The 25,299-nt window shown below is 62.4% G+C and overlaps 4 protein-coding genes across 7 annotated transcripts; 1 reads left to right on the forward strand and 3 right to left on the reverse strand.

Annotated features, from left to right (window-relative positions):
* ZGLP1 (zinc finger GATA like protein 1) lies at positions 1–3,212 on the forward strand. The gene is made up of 7 exons (XM_077119404.1): positions 1–16; positions 102–273; positions 1,215–1,529; positions 1,911–1,996; positions 2,327–2,420; positions 2,583–2,708; positions 2,838–3,212. The coding sequence occupies exons 1-7, from the start codon at positions 1–3 to the stop codon at positions 3,034–3,036; spliced, it is 1,008 nt and encodes a 335-aa protein (XP_076975519.1). The 3' UTR covers positions 3,037–3,212.
* A 1,627-nt stretch (positions 3,213–4,839) lies between these two features.
* On the reverse strand, positions 4,840–11,823 carry ICAM5 (intercellular adhesion molecule 5). The gene is made up of 11 exons (XM_077121853.1): positions 11,742–11,823; positions 10,548–10,817; positions 10,027–10,347; positions 9,477–9,758; positions 8,845–9,099; positions 8,502–8,750; positions 7,727–7,969; positions 7,346–7,624; positions 7,021–7,260; positions 6,377–6,643; positions 4,840–5,807 (listed from the first exon to the last, which is right to left on the reverse strand). The coding sequence occupies exons 1-11, from the start codon at positions 11,821–11,823 to the stop codon at positions 5,539–5,541; spliced, it is 2,757 nt and encodes a 918-aa protein (XP_076977968.1). The 3' UTR covers positions 4,840–5,538.
* Positions 11,824–13,306: 1,483 nt separating this feature from the next.
* On the reverse strand, positions 13,307–15,656 carry ICAM4 (intercellular adhesion molecule 4 (Landsteiner-Wiener blood group)). Of its 3 annotated transcripts, XM_077121857.1 has the most exons (4): positions 14,606–15,656; positions 14,046–14,378; positions 13,629–13,934; positions 13,307–13,488 (listed from the first exon to the last, which is right to left on the reverse strand). In XM_077121857.1, exons 2-4 carry the CDS (start codon positions 14,363–14,365, stop codon positions 13,338–13,340), a joined length of 777 nt encoding a protein of 258 aa, XP_076977972.1. In that variant the 5' UTR covers positions 14,366–14,378; positions 14,606–15,656; the 3' UTR covers positions 13,307–13,337. The 3 variants fall into 3 exon arrangements, with proteins under 3 accessions (XP_076977972.1, XP_076977973.1, XP_076977971.1); XM_077121858.1 differs by lacking the exon at positions 14,606–15,656 and having other exon boundaries at positions 13,307–13,434; positions 14,046–14,588; XM_077121856.1 differs by lacking the exon at positions 14,606–15,656 and having other exon boundaries at positions 14,046–14,588.
* A 115-nt stretch (positions 15,657–15,771) lies between these two features.
* On the reverse strand, positions 15,772–23,115 carry ICAM1 (intercellular adhesion molecule 1). Of its 2 annotated transcripts, XM_077121854.1 has the most exons (7): positions 22,989–23,115; positions 21,185–21,442; positions 17,433–17,738; positions 16,923–17,210; positions 16,577–16,843; positions 16,183–16,431; positions 15,772–16,086 (listed from the first exon to the last, which is right to left on the reverse strand). In XM_077121854.1, the coding sequence occupies exons 1-7, from the start codon at positions 23,062–23,064 to the stop codon at positions 15,914–15,916; spliced, it is 1,617 nt and encodes a 538-aa protein (XP_076977969.1). In that variant the 5' UTR covers positions 23,065–23,115; the 3' UTR covers positions 15,772–15,913. The 2 variants fall into 2 exon arrangements, with proteins under 2 accessions (XP_076977969.1, XP_076977970.1); XM_077121855.1 differs by lacking the exon at positions 17,433–17,738.
* Positions 23,116–25,299: the final 2,184 nt, after the last annotated feature.

Below are 25,299 nucleotides of genomic sequence, written 5' to 3' on the forward strand. Positions count from 1 at the left end.
ATGGCGGGGGGCCGAGGCCTGGGACCCCGCGCCCTGGGGAACGCCCCGCAGGGCGGAAGGCCCACGTGGGCGGCGTGGCCAGGCCCCGCCCCTGCCTGCAGCCGCGGAGGGATTTGATGGGGCTCCGGCAGCCCTTGACCGGCCCGGAGGGGCGCGCGGGACACCTGGGGCCAGCCAGAGGGGAGACGCACCCCGAGAGCTAGCAAAGGGGCGCTTGCCAGCCCCCTACTGCCAGAAGCGACCCCCCACCCACGCAGGCCCCGCCCCGCCCAGGTGAGGCTCAGCGGCGGGCACGGCCAGGGGGCGGGGCGGTGAGAACCAGGACCCCTGGGATGGGCTGGGGGCTGGGGGTCGTGCAGGGCAAGCCACTCCCACCCACCCCCGCGCTCCCCCAGCCCACCACGCGGGGGGTTTGCAAAGAGCTGCCGGCGCCCCACCGTCTGTACCCTGAGCTGCCCCCCAGGACCCCTGCCCTCCTTCCCCACGCCCCTACCCCCACTGTGGAGCCCCAGTCCGGGACCCCGGGGTGCCATCTGGCCCAGTGATCAGGAGGGCATGACCACCACTAGCTCCCAGGGTCACTCAGCGGTCACCATGTCAGTTACTGGGACTTGCAGAGGGGTCCTGGGGTCACTGGGGGGGCAGGTAAGGGTCAGCAGCCTTAGGAACTTGCCGCCCCTCCCCCTGTGGCTCCCAGGCCCCAGGTAGGCGCCACCCAGGGGTTCCCCGGGGGGCACCCTGGCGCTAGGGAAAATAACCCCATAATATTATGACAATCAAAATCAGAATAACAATAGCAAACCCTTCCTGGACCCTGCAGCCAGAGGGGCTGGGGCTGGGAGCCTGTCTTCAACAGCCTGCAGGTGTGGGCCTACCTGGACCTCGGTTTCCTTCTCTGTGAAATGGGCGCAGGCCTCTTCTGGCTGGGTTGCTGTGAGGGTTAGGCGATGAGTTGGGCTGGGACCAGTGCTGGGCCCACACAGTAGACGCTGACACTGCCGATTTTTCTGCAATTTTTTCAACCTTCCAATAACCCCGTGGGGGGGGTCTAGGCGCTTGTAGGGGTGGGGGCTGGGAGGGAGGCAGGGGGGTGGGGCGCACAGCCAGCAAGGGAGAGAGGCCAGTTTAGAGCCTAGGCCTGCTGGAAGCTTGTAGGGTGGCCCCCAGGGGTTAACCCAGGGAAGAGGGGTGACCATACTGCCCTTTGTCCCCAGGTGCCCCTGGCCTGCGTGCCAGGTCTCTGTCACCGCCCTGCGATTCCTCCAAGAGTTAAAAAGTGCCCCAGCCCCCCACCCTGGCCTCCGGGGCATCCTGAGCCCCTCGCCTCTGATCAGGGTCACAGAGAACATGTTGACTCCAAGCAGCCTGCAGTGTCCCAGCTTGGGCCCCTCGACCCCATCCCAGAGGAGACACCGGAAGCAGCTGCACCCATGCCGGGGCACAGAGAGAGCGGACCCTGGGTTCGAGGGGGTGACTTTGACGTTTCAGATAAAGCCAGATTCCAGCCTTCAGATTCTCCCCAGCTACAGGTAGGGGACGGCCTGGGCGACGGCACCCTGACCATCTCCCCACCACCCACTGGGCAGGTGTGAGGCTCGTTGTACAGATGAGGAGAGGAAAGCCCAGAGGGTGAAAGGACTTGTCCCAGGTCACACAGCAAGGATTTGGGGGAGCTGGGGTTCCACCCCAGCAGGCTGGCGCCAGGTTTAACCCTCTTCCAATTACCATCATCATTGTCGTTATTTCCACTAATGAGGGGGCAAAGCCAGGCCTTTCAGACATCAGCTCCCTCCTTGGGGGGGCTGCCAAGTAATTTGAGAGTAAATCTTCATTTTGCAGGGTGGGGGGGTGGGTCCCGGGGTGGGTACACAGCTGCCCCCCCACCATGCTGATGCTTATCTACCCCCCAGCCTGACCTGCAGCAGCCGCTCTCTGGGCCCTGTAGTACCCACTGGGGTCCCTGAAGCCCACCAGGGAAGCAGCGAGGAGGCTCTGGGTGAGTCCTAGAGTCTTAAGAGCAATAAATATTTTTTTGAGGGGGGTGAGGGTGCGGGGCAATTTCCTGTCCTCTTTGTCCTTCCCCCTGCTTCTGCATTTAGACCCATCTAGGGGGAGGAGCCACAGCCCCCCCCCACCTCGGGCTGAGTCACCCCCACCCCCGGCTTCTCTTTCTGCAGAGCAGGACCATCTGTCCCCCTTCCTGGCTTTCCCTCTGCCTCCCCCAGGGCTGGTCCAGAGCCAGGTGGGGCCCATGCAGGGTACCCCCAAACCATTCCACTCAGATTCTTGGCCTCTGACCCCTGCCCTCTGCCCTACTCCTCTCCAGGGCCCCGGCGCTGTGCTTCCTGTAAAACCCAGACGACCCCACTCTGGAGGGATGCTGAAGATGGGACCCCGCTCTGCAATGCCTGTGGTATCAGGTCCTCAGAATGGAGGAGGGAATTGGGGTGCCCCCCCCCCGCCACCTCCCAATCAGCCCAGGTTTATGGGCACTTTTCCACCTCTTGAGGAAATGTTTTCCTCGGGCGATTTCTGGGCCCCCAGTGCATCTTGAATGGTGGTTTCTTGTCCCCCCACCCCAGGTACAAGAAATATGGCACCCGGTGCTCGGGCTGCTGGCTGGTGCCCCGGAAAAGCGTCCAGCCCAAGAGGCTCTGTGGCAGATGTGGGGTGTCCCTGGGCCCACTGCAGGATGCAGTTCAGGAAGGGTAAGCTCTTGTTCACCCAGCCAAGCTGGTTTGGGCTCAGTTTCTCCAGCTACAGGATGGGTGGCAGTCCTTCTGGGAGGAAGGGGGGGGCAACACACAGTCTCCTCTCTGCTCCCCTCCCCAATCCAGAGCATCCAGGGGGAAGACTCAGGCCTCAGGCCCCAGAGCTCTGCAGGGGGAAGAAAGGGCTTCCCGCCCTGGCTTGGGGGTCCGCAGGCCCCCTTCTCCTCAGCCTCTGCTCCAGCAAGGCGTGGGGGGCCCCCCCCCTCAGGAAGTGTTCTCCGCGGTGATTGCCTGTGTGCTCCGAGAAATGACAATAAAAAGCTGAGCTGCTCAGAGAAAAGGCGCCCTTTGACTCGGGGTACCCTCAGCCGCTCCCCCCAGCCTGGGACTGTGGAGGCAGGGGTGTTCTCACTGGGGGAGCTGAGGGGCCCGCACACTGGGACACGGTCATGTGTGCAGGCCAGAAGGCACATACTTTGCCTGAAAGTCCCACCCAGGGAAGCAGCCACCACCCACGGGGACAGACAGACGGACGCATGTCAGAGACAATCGTATGAGACAGAACCACGAACAGAGGGGGCAGACACACCCATTTGCACTGACAGTCACAGGCCAGGTGCAGGCAGACACGCACAGGACACGCGTCACGCACACATCACCAGTCACACAAGCCAGGGGCAAACCCACGCCACAGCCGCAGCGTCCACTACTGCAGCCCCGCCCTCCAGCCTCTGAGGTCTCCCCCTTCTGCCCGCCTTTCAAGGGCTCCCCCCCACCATGGGTGACCCTAGACTGGAGCCAAAAGCCCCAGGTGGAAGTCTGCATGTCACCGTCCCCAAGCCATGCAGGCCACCAGTGCTCAGTGGGGATGGGGGAAGGTGGGGGAGCAGCAGAGAGGATAGAGCTGCCCCCTCCTGGGCGGGGTCAGGGAGTCCCGGAGCATGTGGGAAGACCTGCCTGGACACACAGTCCCTGAAGGAAGGTGAGTCCCCCCACCCCGCAACCCCAGACTCCTGGGTCTGCAGATTTTCTCACTCACTGATCCCACCACCTTCCCCAGTGCTGCCACCTTTTCATCACCTGGTGGGGCTCAGCCCCGATGTCACCTTTTCAGGGAAGCCTTCCTGGACCACCCACTCAAAAACAGATCCCACCGCCACCACCGCCACCTCCACTCCACGGCAGGCTCAGTTGCAGCCACTTCCTCTTAGAACCTGCAGGAATTTTCAGTTCTCTGGCCCAGGGCAATCACTTTGGCACCTGCCTCCAACTCCCCCACTGGACTGTAACTCCCAGTGGGTCTGAGGCCCCCGCTCTGGGTCCTCCACCCTCCTGGCCTGGAAATGCTCCTCCAGGACCCTGAACCCAGAAAGGTCTTAAATTCTGTCTGCTTCCGCGGGGCTGTTTCTATCCATTTAATCAACATTTATTGAGCACCTGCCGTGTGCCAGGTCCCAATGGGAACAGCGGTGAATAAAATAAAGGTTCCTGTCCTTATAGGGTAGTTCTCGACTGACGATAAAGAAATCATTCAATGAAATGTCTAATAAAAAGTCAGATAGTGATCCCTGCTGCAGAGAAAAAAAATCAGCCTGTAAGAAGATCAAGAGTTAGCTGCGGTGGTCGGTGAAGAACCCTCTGAGGGTGTGACCTCTGCGGACTGCAGGGAGAGCTGAAGCTTTAGGGACTAGTGGGACCATTCGAGGAGCCTGCCCTTTGGGGTACATGGGCACAGGCCCTGGCGCAGGCAAGGCTTTGCAGGGTTCAAAGAACAGCATGGAGGACGGTGGGACAGGAGAGAGGTGACACAGGGGGGCAGGCAGAAGAGGTGGAGTGGGGGTAGACAGCAGGGACTGCACCTTGCCTGTGCCATCGTTGCCTTCTGCCAGCGCCCCCTCCCCGCCCCCCACACCAGCATGCCGCTCTTGAACCATTTTCAGTTCTCACCTCTGCTCAAGAAATGCTTGCCTGGAGGAATGAGGGGGCTTGGAGCAGCTGCTGGAGCTGGCAGTCCAGGCCTACTTCCTTCTCCCAGGCTGTGTTCTGGCTTTTGAGGGAGGAGGTGGCTGGGGGGTGGGGGGCAGGGGGAGTCGGGGGGGAGGAGGCCCAGCTGTTCTCTCCTTAAACTATTGAGGGGTGAGGGGAATGTATTGGCAGTGGGGGTGTAGCTGGCACCCTGAGTATGTTCTGAATCGCAGTGTGCCAAAAGGAATGGCCGGTTGGGGGTAAACTGAGGCACGTGGCTGGAGACCAGGGATGCATCCTTTAATAGGTGGGCTGAGACTCATAGCTGCAGGCCACTGCCTGCATCTGACCCCCGGAGGGGTGCCCTGCCTGTAAGCAGGCCTGGAAGAAGCCCTTCCCTTGTCTCCCCACCCCCCACCACCACCCCTCAAAGCCTTAGCGCAACTGGTAGGCAGCCTGGGTGGAAGAGATAAGCAGCTGGAGGCAGGCGCTGGTCCCCACCCTGCCCAGGGGTCTGGTGGGAGCAGGAAAGGGGGCACCGAGCAGGGAAGCACCAGGTTGCAGGCACAGTGTAGCCCCCCCAAAAAGTGGGGGGGTTGAATGAATGACCCTTATAGCTGGGATTCGAACCCAAGGCAATTGCTGCCCGCAGAGCCCCAGAAGCAGCCGCGAATCTGGGGTCCTCTATAAAAACTTTATTCGGGAGGGGGTAGAAAATGGGGCTGAGGGGGTGAGGGCGACCACCCTGGACGTTGAATAAAGAAATGAGTAATTAAATAAATAGAATAATAAACGGGCCCCCCGGGTGCGTCGGGGGTGGGGGCGCGGGCGTCCCCGGGCCGGCGGGGAAAGGGGCGGGGGCTCAGGCCGACGTGAGCTGGATGGCGAAGACCTGGTCCCCCTCCGGCGCCTCGGCCGCGCCGGCCGCCTCGGAACCCCCGTCCGGGCCCCCGCCCGCGCCGCCGCCCGCGCCGTTGAGACACACGGCGTCGCCGGAGCTCTCGGCCTCCTGCACGTTGTACTCGCCCTTCTTGCACGCCGTGGACTGCACGTAGAAGGCCAGGCCGGCCCCCGCCGCCAGCAGCGCTGCGCCCCCCGCCGCGCCGCCCACCGCGACCCACAGCCACGGACCTGCGGGGGGATCGCCCTCAAGGAGGGGGGGGAGGGTGCGGGGCTACCCCGCCCCCCCCACCCCGGCGAGGACCCCAAGCCCGAGACTCCCCCCCCAGGACCCAGAGTGTCCTCAGAGTCCGTCAACTCTCCCCATGGCCCAAAGGATGAGGGTTGGTGGGGGGGACCCCGGGTCCGCTCCCTTCACCCCAGAAACAGCCGAGGAGATGCGCGAGGTGGGGGGGAGGGGATCTAGCTCTCCCCCACTCCCCCCATCCGTTTCTCTTTGACCCCCTCCAACCTCATTTCCCCACAGCCATGAATTGGGTCAAGTCTCCACTAGGCCCAACCCACCCCAAGGTGGGAAATTCACCCCCCCAGTTCTGTCCCCCGACCTCCAACCCCACCACCACCACCTCCCCCAAAAGCCCAACCCGCCAGCCCACCTGCCTGGGCGCCCTGACTCTGACCCTGGCTCACTGCCGCCTCATCTACTGGGCCCGAGAAGGAGGCAGGGACGGGGTCCCGGGCCCCGAGGCCCAAGGCGCGTCCTCCCTCACCACCCCCCACCCCCCACCGCGGCCACTCACCCGCCACGCGCACCGTGATGCGCCGCGCGTGGCGCCCGTGCGCGTTGGTGGCGGCGCACTCGTACTCGCCGCCGTGGCTGCCCAGGGCGCCGGACACGCTCAGCGTGCTGTTGTTGCTGGACAGGCCAATGTTGGGGGCCCCCGGGGGCGCGCGCCAGCTGATTTGGGCGGGGGGCCACGCCTCGGCGCGGCAGGTCAACGTGAAGTTCCCGCCCGGCCGCACGCCGCCGGGGGGCGAGGCCGCCAGCTCTGCCACCACCGGCCGGTCTGCAGGGACAGGGGGCCGGAGGGCGCTCGGCGGCGGCGGCCCAGCCACTAACCAAGGGCCCCCCTCCTGCCCTCCCCTCGCCCTCGCACCCGGACCACTCCCTTCAGGGAGGGGCGGGGCGAGGATCCGGCTTCTCCTCTTAGCCCCCTGCCCCCAAGATCGGCACTGGAATCCTGCCACGTTTTTCCACCAAATGACATGGGGATATGCTCCAGTGTCCTTCTGACGTGGGATTTGGGGGGGTCCGGCTCCTGTCCCCTGGAGCTTCCATTCACCCCAGCATAGGGCTGGGGGAGGTGCCCCCTGCTCTCTCTTAGGGACCCTGGGGCTGCGACCCACTTTTCTGGAGCTCAGGTGCCTGGTCCCCTCCACTCACATTCCACGCCCACGGTGACAGTCCGGGCGTCCATGCCGTGCGCGTTGGTGGCCACGCAGCGATAGGTGCCTGCGTCCTCTCGGGACACGCGCTGCCGCTCGGGCCGGGGCGCGTCCTCCCGAGAACAGAGCACCCGTGGGGAGGGGCGACCGCGGGCGGCACAGGCCAACGCCGCCACCTCGGCCCCTTCTAGCCACGTCTGGTGACTCGGGCAGGTGGCCTCATCCATCTCTGGCGGCGCTGCAAAGCAGCCAGGACGACGGTCAGGCAGGCAGGGGCCCGAGCCCGGGCCCCCCGGTCCCCCTCCCGCCTGGGCCCCGCTCACACTCCGCGCTGACGGCCACTGTCTTGAGCAAGGAGCCGTGCCGGTTGGTGGCGTTGCAGACGTAAATCCCAGGCGCCAGGGCACTAGGCATGCTGGGGGCTCTGGGACTGGGGTCTGGGGGTGCCAGGGGCAGCAGCACCCCCTCGCTGGCGCCCCCGGAGCCCACGCACTCCACCCTCGGCTCTGGTTTGCCGTCGACCTCACAGGAAAACAGCCGCTCGGACCCTTCCACCCATGTCCAGTTGCTGGGACAGCTCAACTCCTCAAAACTGGGACCATCTGCAGGGATTGTGGGGGGGGGGGGGCGGGGACGGGGATTCAGGCCGGAGGTTATTGCAACAGACCCCACCTGCCCCCCAGCCCCGCGCTGCCCCCACTCACATTCCACAGTGACGGCCACGTTTTTGGCCGCAGAGCCGCGCGCGTTGGTGGCTTCGCAGCGGTAGACGCCCGCGTGCTCCCGGGCCACGCGCAGCAGCCCCTCGACGCCCCCGCGCTGTCCCGCCCGTGCACAGCTCACCGTGGGCGGCGGGACCCCGTGCGCCACACAGCTCAGCGACGCTTCTGTTCCCTCCAGCCACGTAATGCGTTCTGGGCAGTCCACGCTGTCCATTGCCGGCGCGTCTAGGAGGGAGGGGGGCGGATTGGTAGGCTTGGGGTGGGGGGAGCGAGGTTTCGCGGCGGCCTAAAGTCCTCCTTCTCCGTCCCAGCGCCGCCGCGAAGGGTGGGGCAGGCGGTGCCCGGCAGCGGGGGGCGCCGAGCCTAAGGAGCTCCGGGTCGGTCAAGCCGCGCGCTCCGTCTCGGGGCTTTAAGGGGCCGGAAGGGCTACCTTTCTGATTCCCAAAAAGCGCGCATGGGACCCGCCCGGTTATTCGGCCTAAAAACTGTTAGCCCGCCTCAAGCGCCCACCTTTCCAAGACTCCAACCAAACTCCGCATCCCAGCCCTTAGGGACACGCCTCCTCTCCCTCCCCTGCGCCCTTCTGGGAAGATCTGACCCTACAGCGGAAAGGCGACGCGCCTCCGCCACTTCCCTTTCCCAAAGCCCCTTTAGATACGTCTCAGACCCCGTTCCCATTCTACTCTGTGGAGCCGCCACCCCCACCCCCCGACCCTGGGAACAAGACAGAATTGCGCTCTGCGCACCCCCCACTCACACTCCACCGTCAGCGTCACGTCCTTAACCGCCTCGCCCTGGGCGTTGGCTGCGGTGCAGCGGTAGGTGCCAGCGAGCGCGCGAGTGACCGGACCCGGCAGGCCGAGCGCCAGCACCGCCCCGCCGTCGGGCCGCGCGCAGTGCACCGAGGGCGCTGGGTTTCCGCGGGCCTCGCAGCTCAGCGTCTGCTCCGGGCCCTCCGGCCACGTCCAGCTCCTAGGACAGTCCGAATCGTCCAGCCTGGGGGCGTCTGCGGGCAGGGAGGAGGGATGCAGGGAGGCTCGATGTGGACCGGGCAGGCAAACGGAAGTCCCAGAAGGCCCAAGAGTTCAAGGCCAACTCACACAGGACGCGCAGCTCGGCACTCGCATTCTTGCTCAGGGTCTCCCCGTCCACCTCGAGGGTGGTGTCGCAGAAGAAGACGCGCCCATCGTCGTCCTCGGTGGCGTTTAGGTGAAGCTGCGCCGGCTGCCCCGGGCCCGCGGCTGGAATCCCGTCTAGCGTGACCAGGGCTTGAGTCCCGGATGCGCAGGTCACGGTCACCATGGTCCCCTCTGGGGCACTGGGCTCGCTCAGGGTCAGGAGCGGCGCTGGGAAGCCTGGGGGCAGGGCGTTTGCTGGGAGTCGGCTCACCACGTCCCTCCCGTCGGTCAAGGCCGGCCCCTTTGGGCGCTGAGACCAAACCGAGAATACAACCGCCTCCTATCTGGCTACACTGGCTCAGTTTCCTTCGCTCTCAGCCCCCTGAGGGTGGTCAGGCCAAGCTTCCGGGGGTCCCCGGCCCCCTTTGCGGCTCCTCCCATTTGAGCAGCTCTGACTCCTCCTTTCCAGCTTTCTCTGTCCTCCATCTGTCCGGCCCGTTTGGGGCTCCTGCGCGCAGCCTGTTGCGCCGGAGGCCGGGCCCCCTCTTCGCCCCACCTTCCGCTCCTCTGGCGCCACCCCCGAGCCGCAGAGGCTCCGTCACACCCCCACTTACTATAGAAAGTCACGTTCTCTCGGGTCTCCCGGCTCTCGCCCCCCAGGGTCACGTTGCAGACCAGCTGCCTGGCGCCCTCCTGTTGCACGTGGACTGTGGCCGTGGCCGTGAGCGCGTCCCCCTCGAGGGTGACCTCAGGACTCAGACTCTGGTCCCCCAGCGCCAAGGAGACCTGGGCTTCCCAGGCCGGGAACAATCCATCCAGGGCGCAGCTCACTGGACATTCCGAACCCACTTCCAAGAGTCTGGGAGCCGCGAGGCGCGGGGGGTCCGGAGACAGGACTGGGGGTCGAAGAACAGAGCTTGAGCTTTTGATGTGTTGGCGCACTTAAGATGTGGTAAGCTCTCTTGGTTGCACTATCTGGTTTAAGCCGCACAATCAGATAATGGGGAAATACTGATATTATAATCCTCGAGGCGCGGAGAGGAAAACAATTTTCAGCTGGTGCCTGCTGAGGTCAGGACTAGAATTCAGGTCCCTGCCTCTAAACTTCTGAAACCCCAGCCTGAGCCCGCTTGGTCCCCTTCTCCTCTCACCCCACCCCCTCACCGAAGGTCCGGAGCAGTCTGGGGGTGGAGCTGTTCTCAAACAGCCCCAGCCCCTGCGGCCGCAGGTCCAGCTGTGCGCGACACGAGAAATTGGCCCCGTGGTCCTCCTTCCGCGCCAGGACGGTGGCGGTGAGCACCGCGCCCCGAGCTCGGGGTGGCTCCCCGGCGAAGCTGCGGCGGATCAGTTCCTGGGCGCCCCGCATCAGGGTCAGCGTGAGGCTCGCACGGGGCCCCGCGCCGGGGACCCTGCAGCTGAGAGTGAAGTTCTCGCCCACGGGTTGCCAGGCGGGCAGCGGCACCAGCTCTACGCGATCCGGCCGCTCTGCAGGGGAACCGCGGCTCTTGGAAACGCCCGGGACTCAGGGGCACGTGGCGTGGCACCGAGGGCAGCAGGGGCCAGGAGAGGAGGGGGTGGGGATCCAAAGGGAGGGGCCTGAAGGGGAGGTTCCGGGGACCCAGGGGGCGGGTCATGGAAGGGAAAGAGCGTAATGGAGTACCCGCGTGGCCTCGGAGAGAACTCACGGAAGGTGCGGATGAGCCCACGCGCCTGCAGCGTGCGCCGCGCGCAGCGGAAGAAGCAAACCGGCTGGATCTCCGGCTCGCGGATGTCCACCAGCTGCCGCGCCAGCCAGCGCAGACCCCTCTGGGTCCCGTTGCGACGCAGCGAGGTCTCCAGGCCGCCGCGCTCGGGCCGAGGGCAGTTGGTGCTGCAATTCAGCCACAGCGAGCCCCCGCGCTCCACAAGTGCCACGCGGGGCTGCAGGTCCGCCCAGAAGGGCTCCTGCGCGACCGCTGCGCGGGGAAACGCGGGCTCAGCCTGGGAAGTCCCCGCCCCGGGATCTTAGCTCCCCTAAACTGAGTCAGAGGTCCCTGGAGGACGTGCAAAGGTCTCAGCCAGGACAGAACCCGGGAATCCCGCGACCCGCCCAGGCCTCAAGTTTGGAGCGCGCTCCCAGGTCCAAACCTCCAGGGTGTCTCTGGGACCCTGCAGCCGAGAGCTCTGGTCTCCAGGGCGCCGACGGAGCGGCGGGAAAGCATAGGGGAAGGAGGGGGGAAACAAGAGGAAAGATGGGGCTTTCGGCACACACAGCAGCGCCGGGGGGAAGGGATCCCGAGTGGGGGAAGGGCAACAAACCGGTCTTAGGGTCCTAGTTGACCGCGGGAGGTAGGGGGAGACTGAGGTTGGGGGCAAGGGTAAAGGATAAGGGGGGACCCCAAACCCTGGAAAATAACATGGAAAGAGGGCGCGGGGCTGGGCACTTGGAAGGCACCGCGGGAACAGCAAAAGGACACTGTTGCCAGGGCTCCGGGGGGAGCTGAGACAGTCCCCCTGAGTCACAGTAGTTGGGGAGATGGGATCCTCGAGGACCGCGAGTGGGGAAGATGACAGCAGGTGGACCGTGATGCCCAGCGGAGCCCGCGGAGGGGCCGCAGAGGCGCCGCGGGAGGGGCAGAAGGGACGGAACATCCAGGGTGCGAGGCTGGGTGCGGAAGGGCACACGGGATCTCGAGGGGGAGAGAACTGGGCGCGCGAGGAGTCAGGGAGCCGGGTCTCCGGTCGTGTGTTGGGGTCTGGGGGGGAGGGGTGACGGATAGGGGACCCGGCGCTCGAGGTGTAGGCAGAAGCGTGGGAGCTAGGCTGAGCGGAGCCGGGAGGGGCACTGGGCCGCCTCGTAGGTCCGAGAACTCCGATCGGGATCTGCCCACCCTCCTTACCTGAAAGGCCGAGGAGCCCCAGGCCCCAGGCCGCCCAGAGCCCGAGCAGCGCCCGGAGCAGCCCTGGCGAGGGCGCTGGCATCGCCGCCGCGGGGGAAGCGCAGGAGGCGAGGGGAGCGCGAGCGAAGAGCTGGGCTAGAGGACGGCGCGGCGGGTGGGGTGTGGGGGAGGCAGAGTTGGGCTCGGGGATTGGTTTAACGTTGGTAACTTGGTTTCTAAGGAGGGGGCGGCGGCACAGGCGGCGGGGGCTCGGGGCGGGGGGCGGCGAGCGTGAGCCTGGCTCCGGGCCTTGGTTACGGGCGAGCTCGCAGGAGCGAGCCATCCCCGGGGTCTCAGCGGACCTCGGCTCCAGCTCCCGGAGCCTTTTGGGGGCGGCCTCTCGCTCTCGCGTCATCCCTGACAGCGATTCGGAGATAGGGGAGGCTTGGTCTCCCTTCCCGAAGTCCCCCACCCCACCTCAGCGGATGCGGTGAGAAAGAACTGGATCCTGAGACCGCCCCCATATTAAGCCCCTCCCACCGACGCCCCTTAGGCGGGGATTGACTTGGGAGCTAGGAGGAGTTTGGGAGGCGCCGGGTGGGGAGAGGACATCTCTAGAAAAGCGTGCCCCCCTCACTGATGCGCCCCCTTTGACCCAGGGAGTTCTGAGGGTTGCAGCCACAATCTCTCGACTCCCTCTTGCTCCGCCCCGGCACGCGACAGAGTGGGGCGGGGACGAGAATGTCAGCGAGCTGGGGACACGTGTGCGTGCGCGCTGCGTTCGCCGCCGACGTCTAAATTAGGGTCTGCTCGGCTCCGGGTCTGTATTCATCCAGCGTGCAGCGGGCACGTGTCTACGCGGCTTGTGAGCGCGAGCCGCCTGGGGGCGCCCCGGGATCCGCCTTCAGCGCGGCCGGCGGGGCCCGCAGGGCAGGCCCGGATTCTGGGTCCTCGCGAGACCGAGGGACCAACTGTGATACCTTTGACCCGGCATCCGCTCCCCAAGCCTTGACACCTTTCCCTGCTCCCACGTGGCTCCGTGACAAGCAGGACATGGTAATGCGAGTCTGTGACACCCCACGTGGGCCGTCGGATGACCCCTTTCTGGCTGTCACCACATGGGTACCTCTTCTGCGTATCCGTGTCACTCCGTTTATTCACGTGATCGCCCCCCCATTTTTGCTCTCATCCCCGGGTTAAAGGTGAACCATGGGGGTGGGGGTGGGGACGCACAATTCTCACTCTGTCCTGGCCCTGCAGAAGCTGGGGCTGGAGAAGGAAACGTAACAACCAATCAGGGCTGCTGCGTGGCAGCGGCAGAACCAATTAGCAAAAAAGCCATACCAAGAACAGGCTTTGTCCACCTGCAGAGCACTGATAAGTCCTGCAGACTCAGAGTTTTTACTACACCGTCTGGGAATGCAGAGGGGCTGGGGCTCCCGGCTCTGGGCCCGAGTGAAAAGACCTCAGGTGCCCTCAAAGAGACGAAAACCTTGGAGAAACTGGTGGCGGCGGATCCAGTAAGGGGAACCACTGCGTAAGAGAAGATGCACTAATAGGGCAAGTTTAGGACGCGGGACAGAAGCTGATTGAGGAAGGCTTTATTGATCGGACAAGTTACTCCAGGTTATTTTTTTTCCTCCGGCTTAGCTGGCCCGGGCCCCCATTGCCAGGTATTTGCACAGGTAGGTGGCTCCCAAGACGAGCAGGATCCCTACGAGGGCAGCAATGGAGGTGGAGGCCAAGGCTATGGACGCGGGGCTCCAGGCTGGGTGCAGGGGGCAAGAGTTAGGAGCAGGGCACGTGGAGATCTGATGGCCGGCGGAGAGCGCATGCCTGGCCTGAGAGCCCTCCTGGACTCTCTCCCCACCCTCCTCCCAAGCCCCCGGGGTCACCCGGGTGCCTCACCCAAGGCCTTGAGCATCACGGGTGCCGAGCTGGTGTGGACCACCAGACCGTCGAGATTGAGGCGCGCGTGGCACGTCACGGGTAGCCAGAGGTCTGCGGGCCGGGAGCGCAGGGGGTAGGTCAGCGTCACGTTGGCCGGATCCAGGCCAGTGAAGCGGTCCAGGCTTTCCGAGTAGATGACCCGGCCACCGCGCCTTAGGGTCACCACCAGCCACCCCACGGGGAACACGTGCGTCACGTGGCAGCGCAGCTTGTACTCGCCGCCCCGGAACTCGGGAGGCTCCAGGATCACGCTGCGCGGCGCTTCTAGGGCGAGAGGAGGTCGCTGAGCGAGGCCCGCGGGCGCCCCCTAGCGCGACTGTTCCCCTGCCCCTCGCCCTCGCCCCCGCCCCCAAGCCTGCCCTCCTTGTCCCTCACTGTAGGCGGTGACCCTGGCCTTGGCCCCGCGCGTTTGTCCCGCGCAGGTGACGAAGCAGCTCACGTCTGAGCTCCAGGCCCTCACGTCCAGCAGCTGGTAGGACACCCAGCCGGGCCCGCTGAGCTTCCGCCCCCTCCGCAGCTGGGTGTGCAGGCTGGTGCTCTCGGGCAGGGGGCAGCTGCTGCTGCAGTTGAGCCACACGGAGGCCCCCGGCGACACGGCCACTGACTCCGGGCTGAGGCGCACCCAGAAGGCCACCGAGGTCGCAGGGGGCGTGGGCGGGCTGCCTCCGGGGCCTGGCAGCGGAATCGCGGGGCATCCGGGATGGGCCACTGCCAGCAAAAGCAGCAGCGAGAGGGGCAGCTGAGTCCCCATGGCAAAGAGCCCGGGACTGAGGGGCCGGGAGCCAGGGAGCCTGGGCTGGCTGGGGAGATAAGGAGCCCAGAGCCCCACCTCCTCAGCTCCACCCAGAGAGGGACAGGAGGCCCCCCACCTAGCACCCAGAAGCACTGCAGCACATACCCCCTCCCTCCCCTAAAAAAAAAAATGGAGTGCAGACCTTAGAACCTTCCACTTCTATTGCAAACCCAATGTCAACTTGTTTTCCTGGAGAGGTGTTTTCATTAGAGTCCCAAAAGGTCATAAAAGCCCAAAATTGGACCAGAGCCCAGGGCTTAGGCCTTCAACCAGCAGATTCTACTTGGGAGAGGAAATGTGAGGACAGGGCTGCAAGAAACAGTTCCGGATGTGACACCATCCCTCAATTCACACAAGGCGTGGGGAGGATGAAAAGGCTTTATTGACACGAGGGAGAGGTTTCCAGAACTGGGAAGGGTCCTCTCAGGCCTTGCCACCCACCCCCACCCCACCCCCACATGTCTGCTGGGCCTCCATCCATCTGCAGAAATTTGTGTTCCTGCACAGTCCTGCTGAGAAGCCACAGACAGGATGAGGCCTGGCACACGGCAGTCATTTCATGGGACACCGGGGCTTAGGTCTCAAGGAGTGGGTATCCACTTTCAGGCATGGTCACCGAGTGTCATGTGGACTGTCACTGTGAGTAGTGGCATGGATGTGGGCAGGCAGGGAGCTGGCTTATAGAGCTTAGCCTCAGTGTGGGAGGCTGAGGGCTTAGGGGAGCAGCCCGGCATGCGCCAGCACTCCCAGTCCATATAGTGCCTTTGGACCTGATAGGAAAAGGCGCCCGTCCGGAGGGAAAGCAGCTTGGGCCGGTGGAGTGCAGAATCCTGCTCTGCGTAGTCTTTTGGGCAGTGCACAACCTGTATAACAGGACCTGGCTGCGTGACGTTAGAGTGAGAATTCCCTGACGGCAGGGACCTAGGTGCATCTTGGTCACCGTTCTAGCCCCTGTCAAAGGCAGTCAATAAATAGTTGGGGAAAGGACAGATGAATAAGTCTATTTGTCATCGAGAGGTGGGGACAGTCGGCGGACAGCGGCGGCGGAGCTGGCATCTGTCAGAAGACGTGGGGGGGGCTTGTGTTTCATACTGCCACTTTGTCCTGTGGGCAGGTGGGGCCCTCGCCCATGGGGTGGGGGACGAATTTCAATGTCTCCCCATGGTGAGGGGTGCAGTCTGTGTCTCCCATTACTCCCCTTCCAGCCTCGTCTGACTTTGGCATCCTCCACGGTCACACCTGTGTCTTGGCTCAGTACTGTGGCTTCAGGTCACCTGTGCAACCTGGCTGAGCAGGTACCATGACCCCCAAACTCTGTGTCCTGGCCGAGACCACCTTCCCATCCTCTGGCATCCCAGGGAGGTGGGTGCAGCCGAATGGCGTAAAGTGTCCAATGGGGCACCCCTGGCACCGTGGGCAGGACCCAGCAGGGCCCTGTCCTGGGACGGTCTCAGGGTGGTGTGGCTGCTGTGTTCAGCTTTATACATGCCGCCTCCTGAGCCTTCTGGAGCTTATATTTCCTGATCTTCCGCTGGCGGTTATAGTAGTAAGTGGCCGCCGCCGTCGTGCCCAGTACCAGCGCCCCGGCCACCAGGATGATAGCGACCAGATTTCCCTGGTGGTCTGTGGAGAGGGACCCGGGGGGGGGGTGTGTGGTCAGGGTTGACCCAGGGGCCCACGTGGCCCCCTACACCCTATGCCACCCGCCCTGGCACTCACGCAGCACGGTCACCACCACTTGGTGGGAGACTTCTCCTCGGACACTTATGGCGCGACACTCATAGACGCCAGCGAGTTCCCGCTTGACCGACATCAGCTCCCCAATGAGCAGCGAGGCCCTGTCCCCTTTCCGGTGACACTCCAGTTGGGGGGCCGGGTTCCCCCAGGCTTGGCATCTCAGGGTCTGCTGGGAGCCTTCCTGCCACGTCCAGTTTCCTGGGCAGGTGTCCTCGTTGAGTCGAGGGCCATCTGGAGAAACATCTCGAGATGAGTGGGATGGGGATGGGGAACCAGGCCCCCCCTCAGCCTCCAGGACTTGGCAGGGATCTGGGGAGGGCAGGAGCCCCCTGGGGGCTGCTGGGGGCCAGGGGGCACGGTCCAGGGCCCCACTCACACAGAACCTCCAGCTCCCGAGTCTCGGTCTTGTGCAGCAGCTGCCCGGCTACCTCCAGGGTGGCAGAGCAGGAGAAGCTGCGGCCGTTGTCCTGGGCGCTGGCGTTGAGTGCCAGCCGGATGTGCGGGGCTGGGGACCCCGTCGGGGCTGGGGCGGGGGCCCCGCTCAGCGTCACCATGGCTGGGGCCAGCGCCTCGCACACCACGGTCACCACCGTCCCTTCCGAGGCCACGGGCTCGCTCAAGGTCAGGTTGGGCCGCGGGAAGCCTGGGGGCGAGGTGCACGATGAGCCCCGCCCCTTACGGAGCCCCGCCCCCTCACAAGCCCCACCCCCACCCCATCTTACTGTAGATGGTCAGGGTCTCCCGCTTGTCCTGGCTCTGGTTCCCCAGGATCACTGCACACACCAGCCGCTGGGCGCCCTCCTCGTCCGGCTGCGCCGTGACATTGGCCGTGGCCAAGAGCGCGTCCTCCTTGTGCTGGATGGTTGGGGACAGCCTCTGGTCCCCGAGGGCCAGGTGCACATAAGCCTCCTCCACCGGGAACAGCCCTTCCATGGAGCAGCTCACGGTCCCTGTTGTGCCCACTTCCAGGACCCGGGGGGCATCAAGCCTCGGGGGCGTCACTGGCAGCACTGGGGAGAGGGCGAGAGCGTGAGCACAGGGGATGGCCGCCTACAGCCCTTTAGGGAGGGGCAATTTCCCTACCTGGAATAACCTCTTCCCGGTAGACTCTGCAGCCTGGGTCACCCCGCTCCGTCCCAGGACCTCCCCACCCCTCGGCAGGGGTCACTGCCTTTCCAGAAGCCCCTGCGATCCGTGCCGAGACCCCCTTTTCCCCCAAAGGCCCCTCTCACCGAAGGTTTGGAGCTGCCTGGGGGCCGAGCTGTTCCGGAACAGCCCCAGGCCTCGGGGCCGCAGGTCCAGTTCGGCGCGGCACGAGAAGTTGGCGCCGTGGTCCTCCCTGCGCGCCAGCGCCACGGCCGTGACCTCGGCGGGCTCCCCCCGGGCCGGCTGGCGGCTCAGCTCCTCCTCCCCGCGGAGCAGCACCACCGCCACGCGCGCCCGGGGCGCCCCGCCCACCACGCGGCAGCGCAGGGTCACGTTCTCGCCCACGGGCTGCCAGGTGGGCAGGGGCAGCAGCTCCACGCGGTCCGGGAGCCCTGGGTGCAGGGAAGAGAAAGGGGTGGGGGGGAGTGTCGCGTGAGCTGGACAGCGCCACCGGCCGACAGGGGGCGCTGGGGCGCGGGGAGCCCCGCCATCCTCTATGCTCCCTCCAAAACACGCCCCACCCCCTAAGCCAGACAGGAATGTCAAGGGCTTCGGGGAACCCGGTGAGAGGGTCCTAAGTGCTTTGAAGGGGACCACGTGATTCCTCAGTCACTGCAGCATCTGAGAGTGAAAAATGGAAAAAACCCTCCAAGTTCATCACCAGGGATCTCCTCAAAGAAATAGGGTATATTTAAGCAGCCAGGGCCAACAGGCCTTGTCACAAAAGACCCCCTGCACCCCCTCCTCCCCTTCTTTTGCCCCCTAGCGCCCATCACCTTCTTACATACAAAATAATTGACTCCCGTAACTTGTTCCTCCTGTATTTCCCCCAGAATGTCAGCCCCTCGGCGATGCACAGTTTTGTCTAACACAGAGTAGGCACTTAATATTTCCCGAAAGGAGATGGAGGCATCTGCCCTGCTGGGACGCCTTCCCAGAAGCCCATTTACAAGGGAGAAAATGTTACCGAAAGTCCCTGGGATCCCCTTGTATGCCAAATGTCAAAAATGTAAAAAACACCTACAGATCCTCAAAACTCCACACACAGGCTGGGCCGTCCCAGGGCACTGTCTCCGTTCCACAGGAGGGAATAGAATTCCAAACTGGAAACCCAAATCAGAGCCCCACGGAGGGGTCTCGGGGACTTGCACCCCCCTTTTTCCCTTCCCAGAATGCCCTGAAATGTTACTTGACATTACTGTGAAAAAATGGCAAGACTGAGATGGCCCAGGCTTGGTTTCCAGCCTCGCTGCTTCTTTGCTGGCAGCTGTGGGCAAATAAATTTTGCCTCCTTGAGCCTCGGTTTCCTGAGCTGTGAAATGGGGCTATTAGAGGTGAGACTACTATTAATTTATTTAAGATGTTGAGAGAGGGACTGGGAGGGGCCCCAAGGTCACTTTTTAGGGTGATGAAATGTTATAAAATTAGACTGTAGCAATCTTGTTTAACTCAAATTCACTGGATTGCGTGCTTAAAATGCATGAACTGTGAGTCATAGCTCAATTAAGCTGTTTTTTTTTTTAAAAAAAAAAGGCCAAGAAAGCCCCAGATGTCTTTCTCTTATCTCTAACTGCCCGCTGCAAACTTGAACTTGCAGAACCTGATGTCCCTTCAAACCTCAGTCCCGGAAAGAAACCTGGCAGCTCTCTGTACCCAGTTCCCTGCCTTGATGGTCTTGGGCCAGGATCTGGGGTGGGGGTGGGGGAGAGGAAGGGGTTTGCTCTGTCCTTCTCTCTCCTTTACCCCCGACTGGGTCCTGTAGATTGCACTCTCCAAATATTTATCTGCTCAAGAACCGCCCCCAGTCACCAACTTTCTTGTCTCCTGTAAGTCCAGACTTTTGCTTTGTACCTTGCTGGGCTGCTCACACACCCTCCATGGCTCCACAGTGCCCCCAATTCCGTGGCCTGGCATTCAAGTCCCAACCTCAAACCACACCAGGAAATGGCCCCACTTCTGGTCTTTGCTCAGGTTTGTCCCTTTGTCCAGATGCCTGTCTTGATCAACTCCTACACACCCTTCAAAGCCCTACACAGTAGTCACCCTTCTAGGAAGTATACCTCTAACCCTTTCTGGAGCCAGTTCAGCCACTGGAGATGACTCTTCACACCAGGGACAGGACCGAGCATAAGCCTTTCCTAGAGGACCCCTATGACCCCAGCCATCTGCTCCATTTCACAGTGGGGGAAACTGAGGCAAAGCCACACCACACCCACAGTTGCTGAGGAAGGAAGGCAGCAGAGCCTGGACTCAAACCCAGAACCCTGGGCTCTCAGCCATCAGGCCAAAATGCAGAAGGCCCTTCAAGAAGGTTTCTGAGCTCACCGCAGGGGTTTTCAGAGATCACCAGGAATGTCTGGGGACTTCCCTCACCCGGAGGGGTGAGTGGTAAACAGCCGCTGCTAAAACACCCTCGGAGGTAGCAGCAAAGCCACATCTGCCCGAAGACTTCCCCAGCCTCATGACTGGGGAATGTCCTTTACACATCACTGCAGCCTTATACCCTTCGCGGGAGCCTCACGGGATGGAAAAGGAAATTGAGATGCCTGTGCCCCCATCACCCAGCTCAGAAGGGGCCACTCGGGGACCAGAACTCACAGCTGCTCAGTATGAAGGCCTGTCCACTTTCTTTCTTTCTTCCTTTTTTTTTAAAAAAATACTTTTAACTTTCATTTTTTGTATTAATTTAAATTATATCTTTTTTTACTATTTGCCTTGGGAACTCATTCTCCCAGTTCAAAAAAAAGAAATCCCCAAAGTAGAAAAGAACACACAGAGAAAAGTTGCCCGCTGCCCTTTCCCCGAGCCCACCCCCATCCCCCAACTCCCAGCCTCTCTCTCTCTTTACTACCAATATCATCATTTCTTGAATTTCCTGTCAGGGCTCTTTTATGCATAAATTTAGCCTGTGATTACCTCCTCACACCTCTCCAGTGCCACTCCCAAACCCAGAGAGTCAGATTCCACTCATACTGGACATACCTTACTTTTAAACTTCACAAATACCTCTTGGAGCTCTCTCATTATCTACAAATAAAGGGCTCCTTGTTTTACACAGCTGCATACTATGCCACTGCACATCCATACCACAGTTTATTTTCCCGCCCCTCCACCCCACAACTCGCCAACCCTTGTTGGAGCCGTTATCAGTTCATCTGGTTGTTATCAATAGGCTAAAGGTGCCATCTCAGGGGTATTTTAAATTTGCATCTTCATTTTTAAAAAGTCAGCTATACGGCCTTGCCGTGCATTGAAAGAGTGAGGCCTGTGAAAAGACATGATTGGGACATTTGGAAAAATTGGGATACAAGTCTGCATGTCAAAGTTCTTGAACTTGATAACTGCACTTAAGGTGGTGACATGAATGGCTATGCTTGTTCTCAGGAAATGTGCATGGAAGTAGCAACTGTTCAAAAAGCGTGATGTATTCAGTGTGCTTGCAAATGTTTAGAAGACAGATGGATTTCTAGAATGATACAACGAATGGGGCAAAATGTTAAAAGCTGGTATATCTGGGGAAGGGGGACATAGGTGTATCTATGTTTTTTGTTTGTTTTTGCGTCTTTCCTGTAAGTTTGAAGTTATTTCAAAATAAAAAAAAAATTTTTTTAAAGGGAGGCACATGAAACTAGCTGTCTGGAATATCGAATGTGCCAATTCCCTGCCCATGCCCTAAATTACACCCAAGGAGATCCAAAGAAAGGCTCCCAAACGGTGCTGGAACTTTCCAAGGCAGTCTTCCCCAGATCCACCACTGAGCACCCAAGGCCCTCCCAGGCTGCGGGGTGGGGGGTGGGGGTGGGGCTTGCGTCCCTGCCCTCTCGGGCCAGCCACTCACAGTAAACGGTGAGCGCAGTGGAAGCTATGGTCTGTTTGTTGCAATATGAGAAGCAGATCGCAGTGCTGTCTTGGTCCACGTCGCTCAGTTCAAAGACCTTCCAGTTGCTTCCATTGGCCACCTCCATCTTGGTCAGTGTGGTCTCCAGGCCCAAGAAGGAGGGGTGGTCACAGCTGGCACTGCAGTTCACGCGCACGGAACCTCCTCGGGGCAGGATGGCTTCTGGGGGGTCCACTGACGTGTGGGTACTTCCAGACCCTGGAAGAAAAGGGTTGTTTAACTCTAAGGAGGGGGCAGGCATATACAAGTTGGGGGCATCGACAACGTGTATTGAGCACTGACTGTGTGCCCAGCGCAGGCTGGGGGCCCGGGCCACAGCTGTGAACCAGACAAAACTCCCTGATTTAGTTGTGGGAGACAGAAAAGTTCACGAGTAAACAAGGCAGTCAATAACCAATGTCAATAAGGATTTTGACAAGAAACAAAGTGCTAGGGACAGAAAAGTGAGCGCTTACATGGCAGGGTGCGTTCTCAGCAGAGAGCTGAGTGATAAGGAGCTGGCTGCCCAGGGAAAAAGGAAGTGAGTTCCACATTAAGGGAACCGTAAGTGCAAAGGTCCTGGGGCAGCATGGCTGGGGTCAAGCGGGCAAGGAAATGAGGTCAGGCCCATCAGGCGGGCAGTGGAGGCCAGGCTGAGGACGTGTCCTTTATTCTGAATGCAATGAGAAGTCATGGGACTTGCAGTGGGTTCTGGGGTCCCTCCTGAGAGGTCAGGTGAGAGGAGCCAGTCTTCTAGGAACTGAGGGCTTTCCAATCAGGCTGGTGTTCGCTGCCTTGGACAAGTGGTTTCCTTTCTCTGGGCTCCTTCACACTCCCATCTGTAAGTTGGGAGAGTATAGTCACCCCACCCCCTTGCCCACCATGTTAGTAACTCCTGGCGCCCCACAGGGAGCAAGAGGCTGCAGGGAAGAAGGCAAGGAGGGGGTCATTTTCATTAACTCCGATCAGACCCTGGAGTCTCTCTGAGCTCCCACCCCCCAAAAGATTCCTGCCTTCTTAGATCTGCTCAGATCTAGCATGGAGGTGGGGGTGGAGAGTGGACAGGGACTACAAAAACCATCTGACAGTGGTTCTCAGATCATTCCCATTTCACAGAGGGAAATGGTGAGGTCGGGAGAGGGGTGGCTCAGCTAGAAAGGGTTTGAGCTGGCACTAGAGCCTAGAGACAAACTTCCAAGCTCCTGCTACCCAGCAGGACCATCAGTTGAGACTCGTTTTCCTCCCCCCCTTCCCCAGTCCCCAGCTGGGCTGGCTGAAGTTGGAGGGAAGGGCTGGCTGGGTGCTTCTCCCCGCCTCCCAGCTCTCAGAATCTGCCCCTGGGTAAGACCGTTCTGGAATTCCCCTGAGCGAAGCAATCCTGGAGATCCCCCGGGTCAGAGGATAAGGAACAGAAAGTGTGCTCGTGTGGGGGCTGGGGGGATAGGGTGGAGAGGGGTCCCTGAGCCTGTGCAGCTTGGGGGCGGGGTCCCCCTCGTTCCTATCAGGTACTGGCAGCCTCCTGGCGTCGCAGGGCTCTCAAGTTCTGCCTTTTACAACTGGGAAATCTGAGGTTCTGGAGGCGCGAGGTCTGGATTCGAATCCACCGCTGTTCTTTTCCGATCAGGGGTCCCCCATAAAGGCCCTGGGCCACTTCACTCGGAGATAAACACGTTTTCTAAGTTCGATCGGTCTTAACGCCTGCGGTCCCGGAGCCGCTGCTCCCCGACGGGGCGCACCCCCACCCCGACCCCCGCCTGCAACTCACCTGGGAGCAGAGCCCCGAGCAGGGCCAGGAGCGCGGGGAGCGCGGGGAGCGCGGGGCGGGTGCGGCCGGGATCCATAGCGACGCAGAGCAGGGCGGGAGGGATGCACCGAAGCGCAGGGCTGCAGGGCGCTGGCTGCGGCGCAGGGCGCGCGGCCGCCCTTTATAGGTCCTGGCCGCAGGGGGCCGGGGGCGGTGTCGCCTTCCCGGAAACCTCGCGCCTTCCCCCTTCGAAGCAGGCCTCAGGCATTTCCGGATCGAGAGGGCGCCGGGCCCGCGCGGAGTCTTTGCCGCTCGCCGGCCGCTCGAGCACCGGAATTTCCGTGCTGAGGCAATCCCGGGGGGCGCGGGGGGAGGGTGGTGGTGGCAGTCCCGTCCCCCCCCCCACCCCGGCGGGGTCAACCTGGATTGAGCGTTGACATGGAGCTGCTGAGCGCATGATGGCACACAGCGCTTCCGGCCACCCTGGAGAGGAGGGACGGGTTTGGGGTGTCCTGTTTTACAGACGGGTAAACTGAGGCTCCGAGCCGCGAAGGGATTCGAACCCAGGACTGAGTCCCCAGCTCGTGCAGACCCATTCCTTTAACCGAGTGGGGGCGAGCCCCTCGCTGGGGTGGGGGCCCACCCTCGGATGGAGGGCGCCTCTTCCCCCCAGAGGCATGTCCGGGCACCTCCGCCTGGCTGACCTCGAGATTTCCCGAGAAGTGGTGGAGGCAAGTTCAGGCACCTCGAGGTGCCGTGTGACCACGGGGGAGGACAGCGGGAGGCGTCGTCAAGTCCGGGGGGTCAAACGGCGCTCCGCACTCACCCCCCACCATGAGCGCGCCCACCCCCACGGCTTCGCTTCCCCTTTCTGCCAAAAAAGGAAGGAAGCTGCTTGGTCCTAACGCTCGGAGCCGCCTGGCTTCGGTGTGGTCTCGGGCTCCGCGGGGAAACTGAGGCAGCAGCTCAGCCCTTGACCCGGACAGAGACAGGGGGTGCTGGAACCCTACTCTTGCTCTCCGTAGGGCGCGGAGAGGGGCGCTTGTATCACTGCCCTTGGGTGCGCAGCTCCCGCCCCTCGAAACCTGGGAGCCGGCACTAAATATGCGCCAATGTTTACCCGGACTGGCTTCATTAGGCCGTGGGGGTGGGGGAGGCGGGGGCTTTTCCGACGACCTCGATGTCGCTCCCTCGGGCCACGGCCTGCGCGTGAAACCCCAAGATCCTGCCCCCGGCGCGTCGAGACTGGGGACCCCGGAGTCTCCAAGCGCCGAGCGGCGCCGCCCAAGGCTTCCTGTTGTGGGGCGCGTGCGGCGTCGCCATGGACACCTCAGAGGGGCCAGGGAGGTCGCGCCGCAGGCCGGGAAGGGAGGGGGGCCCGGGGGACGCGTGGGTCCTTCCTCCGGGCTGGGGACACTGCGAGTCACTCGGCGTCCCGAAACCGCCCCGGTTGTTCCTATGGAATTTCCACGGGGATCTTTCGCCCGGAGGGGCCGGCGGCCGGGGCAGAGGCGCAGAGGGGCGGCCGGGGACGTCCCGGCGCCTCCGGGGGCCGGGGAAAGTCCTGCGCCGCGGGCTGGGATCGGGTTCGCGTCGCGGTCCCGCAGTCCCGGCCCCACGTGCGCGGGCAGCGCGCGCCCCCGCGCGGCGATGATCCCACCTGCAGCCACCAAAGCGCCGCCCTCCGTTCCCTCCCTGGACGCCCCGCGCCGCCGTTTTTTTTTTTTTTTAAAGGAAAGACAGAGAGAAGGAAGGAAGGATAGAAGGAAGGAAGGGAGGAAGAAAGGGAAACATCTTTTAAACATTTTCTTGTTTTATTGTATTTTGTTTCTCCGTTTTTGTTACATGGGCTGGGGCCGGGAATCGAACCGAGGTCCTCCGGCATAGCAGGCAAGCACTTTGCCCGCTGAGCCACCGCGGCCCGCCCCGCGCCGCCGTTTTTATTAAGCGCCTCCTGTATGCCGGGCGTCGCTCCAGGCGTGGAACAGAATAGAGGAAAAAAATCCCGCCGTGGTGCAGATCCCTGGTGGGGGGTGGCAGATGAGAAACCAAAGGAAATGTATACATAATGTCTTGGGTTATGATTGGCCGTAAGGGAAGGGCAGAGGAAATGTACAGTTCTCTGAGCGGGACCAGCCAGTGCAAAGGCCCTGTGGTGAGATGGCGCCACCGACGCTGAGGAAGCCGGTGAGGCTGGAGCTGTGAGCCAGGAGAAAGTGGAAGGAGGCCAGGGCAGGAGGTGACCTGGCAGGCAACAGGGGGCCTTGTGGGCTGCCGTGAGTACTTTGGTTTTTACTCCCAGGGAAGTGGGAGCTATGGAGGTTTCTGGGGA

This window comes from Tamandua tetradactyla, chromosome 11, assembly GCF_023851605.1.
Source record: "Tamandua tetradactyla isolate mTamTet1 chromosome 11, mTamTet1.pri, whole genome shotgun sequence".
NCBI lineage: Eukaryota > Metazoa > Chordata > Mammalia > Pilosa > Myrmecophagidae > Tamandua > Tamandua tetradactyla.

Excerpts from the sequence above, each read along its gene's own strand:
- ZGLP1 (XM_077119404.1), top strand. Across the intron at positions 274-1,214 it reads GCAGGCCCCGCCCCGCCCAG|GTGCCCCTGGCCTGCGTGCC; the intron begins GTGAGGCTCAGC and ends CTTTGTCCCCAG. Across the intron at positions 2,709-2,837 it reads CAGGATGCAGTTCAGGAAGG|AGCATCCAGGGGGAAGACTC; the intron begins GTAAGCTCTTGT and ends TCCCCAATCCAG.
- ICAM5 (XM_077121853.1), bottom strand. The coding sequence starts at position 11,823 with ATGCCAGCGCCCTCGCCAGGGCTGCTCCGGGCGCTGCTCGGGCTCTGG. Across the intron at positions 10,818-11,741 it reads GGGGCTCCTCGGCCTTTCAG|CGGTCGCGCAGGAGCCCTTC; the intron begins GTAAGGAGGGTG and ends TTCCCCGCGCAG. Across the intron at positions 7,970-8,501 it reads CGTGACGCTGACGGTGGAGT|ACGCGCCGGCAATGGACAGC; the intron begins GTGAGTGGGGGG and ends CCTCCCTCCTAG.
- ICAM4 (XM_077121856.1), bottom strand. The coding sequence starts at position 14,421 with ATGGGGACTCAGCTGCCCCTCTCGCTGCTGCTTTTGCTGGCAGTGGCC. Across the intron at positions 13,935-14,045 it reads GGCCAGGGTCACCGCCTACA|AAGCGCCGCGCAGCGTGATC; the intron begins GTGAGGGACAAG and ends CTCTCGCCCTAG. Across the intron at positions 13,489-13,628 it reads CGTGATGCTCAAGGCCTTGG|CCTGGAGCCCCGCGTCCATA; the intron begins GTGAGGCACCCG and ends CCCTGCACCCAG.
- ICAM1 (XM_077121854.1), bottom strand. The coding sequence starts at position 23,064 with ATGGATCCCGGCCGCACCCGCCCCGCGCTCCCCGCGCTCCCCGCGCTC. Across the intron at positions 21,443-22,988 it reads GCTCGGGGCTCTGCTCCCAG|GGTCTGGAAGTACCCACACG; the intron begins GTGAGTTGCAGG and ends CTTTTCTTCCAG. Across the intron at positions 16,844-16,922 it reads GGAGACCCTGACCATCTACA|GCTTCCCGCGGCCCAACCTG; the intron begins GTAAGATGGGGT and ends CCTCGCCCCCAG.